Source organism: Trichoplusia ni, unplaced genomic scaffold, assembly GCF_003590095.1.
Source record: "Trichoplusia ni isolate ovarian cell line Hi5 unplaced genomic scaffold, tn1 tig00000732, whole genome shotgun sequence".
NCBI lineage: Eukaryota > Metazoa > Arthropoda > Insecta > Lepidoptera > Noctuidae > Trichoplusia > Trichoplusia ni.
Genome location: NW_020800056.1, coordinates 16,826 through 19,422, shown reverse-complemented (window position 1 = coordinate 19,422; position 2,597 = coordinate 16,826). Strand labels below are relative to the sequence as shown.

General features: G+C 34.5%; 1 protein-coding gene across 1 annotated transcript; it reads left to right on the top strand.

Moving 5' to 3' along the window:
* Positions 1-254: 254 nt before the first annotated feature.
* LOC113507141 (serine hydrolase-like protein) lies at positions 255-1,052 on the top strand (the record flags this gene model as incomplete). Its single annotated transcript, XM_026890002.1, has 1 exon — positions 255-1,052. A coding segment is annotated over one exon (729 nt), but the record flags the coding sequence as incomplete, so codon positions are not given.
* Between the last annotated feature and the right edge of the window lie 1,545 nt (positions 1,053-2,597).

Sequence of the window (2,597 nt, the reverse complement as noted above, 5' to 3'; positions counted from 1 at the left end):
ATGAAATTTGGTACAGAGATAGAGTCGACCTTGAGAAAGAACATAGGATAGTTTTTATCCCGGACTTTTGAAAACTTCTCTTGGAAGCGCGATATAACCGACCTCGACGCGGGCGAAGCCGCGGGCGAAAAGCTAGTTTTTACTAAATGTTAGATTAAATAATCAAGGTTGCATGCTGGCTTGGGCAGAAATCGCACTACGTTACGCTAATTTTTTTAGCCGATTTAGGTTAGTTAAACATGTTTTGATACTAATGCCACCACCATACTTATTATTATATTTTTTTGTTATTTTCAGGGGCGCAGTACTTTCAATGGGAACTACCAAGAATCATAAAATATATCCAAAACCATTTTAAATGGGATCAAGTGTCTTTATTAAGTCACTCAATGGGATCCATAGCATCGATGAGGTTTGCTTGCATATTCCCCGACGACGTCGACTTCTTTATAGCAGTGGACAGTTTGATATACGACGATTACGATTTAAATTTAGTTTTAAATAAGTTTGCAACTAACATAGTGAAAGGACTAACTGCGCTGCAACGTCTCGAGAAAGAGCCGCCAGCGTACACTATTGAAGAAGTTACTAAAAAGTGGCATTATGGAACGCGGAAGTCTGTCGATCTCGAGAGTGTAAAGTACTTATTGACAAGAGGTGTAAAACAGTCGAAGGCGGACCCCACTAAATATTATTACAGCCGCGACTCACGGCTGAAGTACATACTATTCACTCCTGAAGATAGAAAGTTTGTTGAAGCTCTAGTCAGGAGGTTGAAGGCTCCTACTTTATACGTGAAGGCGATAAACTCGCCATTTTCCGCAGACCCGTTCTCAGTTGAAATGAGAGAATTAATTGAACAATTGAATGACAAATACGAATTTCACTTTGTACCTGGGACTCATCATGTGCATTTGAACAACCCTGAAGTGTTAGCACCTCTAATTAAAAATTTTGTAGAGAAAAATAATTTAAGTTTGTGATCATCTAGACAACTTTCAGGTCTAAAAGTCTGAAAAAATATTTAAACATAAAGAAATCAGAATACTTAATTGATTTATTTATTGAAGGTGTTTACCAGACAGGGTTAACACTAAACTGAATTACTACTACATGTTAGTACTATTCAGCAAAGACTAAAGTACAGTAGTTGCTTAGTATTGGATATACTAAAATGTACAACCTTTTAATGTAATAATCTTGAACGAGAAATGAGAGAAGGTGGAAGGAACTACACTCTTAATATTCTCCTGCTTGGAATTAAATTGATGATATTAATTTTTAACTACCTATGATATAATAATTTAGTAATTATAAATAACTGTATGTACGGTATAATATCGTGCTCATTAATCTTTTGCATTGAAATGTTTTGTTCTGTTCTAGGTATCGTGTTAAATACGTTCTTTATTTTCAATACAAACAGATCATGCAACCATCAAATAAATCGCTAAGTAATAGATTAGTTCAGAAAAACAAGTTACTATGGTTATAAGTATTCCGGAAGATTTGCTAGTATACACAAAAAGTACTGTTTATCATTCTTGAATCAATGTCGTAACGAAATTTATACAAATGACATACTACGTAAATGACGACAACTGAAAAAAAAGTTTTATCTCAGCGAATCACCAAGGCCGTACATAAGGGGACGACGCAATAAAAACTTATGATGACGGCCAAATACTAATTTACACAATTACACTGATAATTGAGACTACAGTGAAACTACCGATTATGCAAAGTTTTTTTAACAAATCTCGTAGTACTACGGGTCACTACGGGATAGGAAATCGTGGACGATATTGGGGAAGCCTATCTGGCACTATAAGCTATAAAAAATAATGTAGGTTGATATTATTAATAGGCTAACAAAAATAAAACATTTGTAAAAAATAAAACCTCAACCTAAATGAAGCCTTACGTACACCATCTCTGTTGGAGTATTGATCCAAGCCGGCTTGACTCGACCAAGAGTTGAGTCATTAAACTCTCGCTTTTTTAATGGCTTCTGTGGTAAATATTAATGAATATCATCATTAGAGTACAACTGGCGTCTATTTTTAAATAACCCTAATGTTTTTGAGTTGTGAAGGGAATTTAACAGTCTACAGAAACACTTATTTTTGTCTTCCAGGTATCAGTTATACTATTATTTCCTTTTTCATTGATTTTTATTTCTGGTTTATCATTTCGTCTTAACGAAGAAGACGAAGAAGCGGAAATAAACCAATCTTTGAACATGTTAATCACAAAATGTTTTTAATGAGTCAATCATATCATTGGGTATCGTATCAGATAACCGATAACCTGATTAATAAAACAAATTGCGATCATACGAGACGCGATAAGTTATCTTTGACTTACTTAAACTTGTACAGCGAAACCTTTGACCTTAAAACATCTGTGTAAATCATATTGTTGAGTTAGTTGATTGTGTGAGTCAGCATCCGTTTGACAAGTTGTAGGGATTAAACTGACTCAGTATCATCATGAGAGAGGCGTTTTACTTCCTGCCTGGTAAACCACCTAAATACATATATATACAAAAGTATAAAATTATCTACAAAACCTAATAATGTTGGTGCCTATGTAAC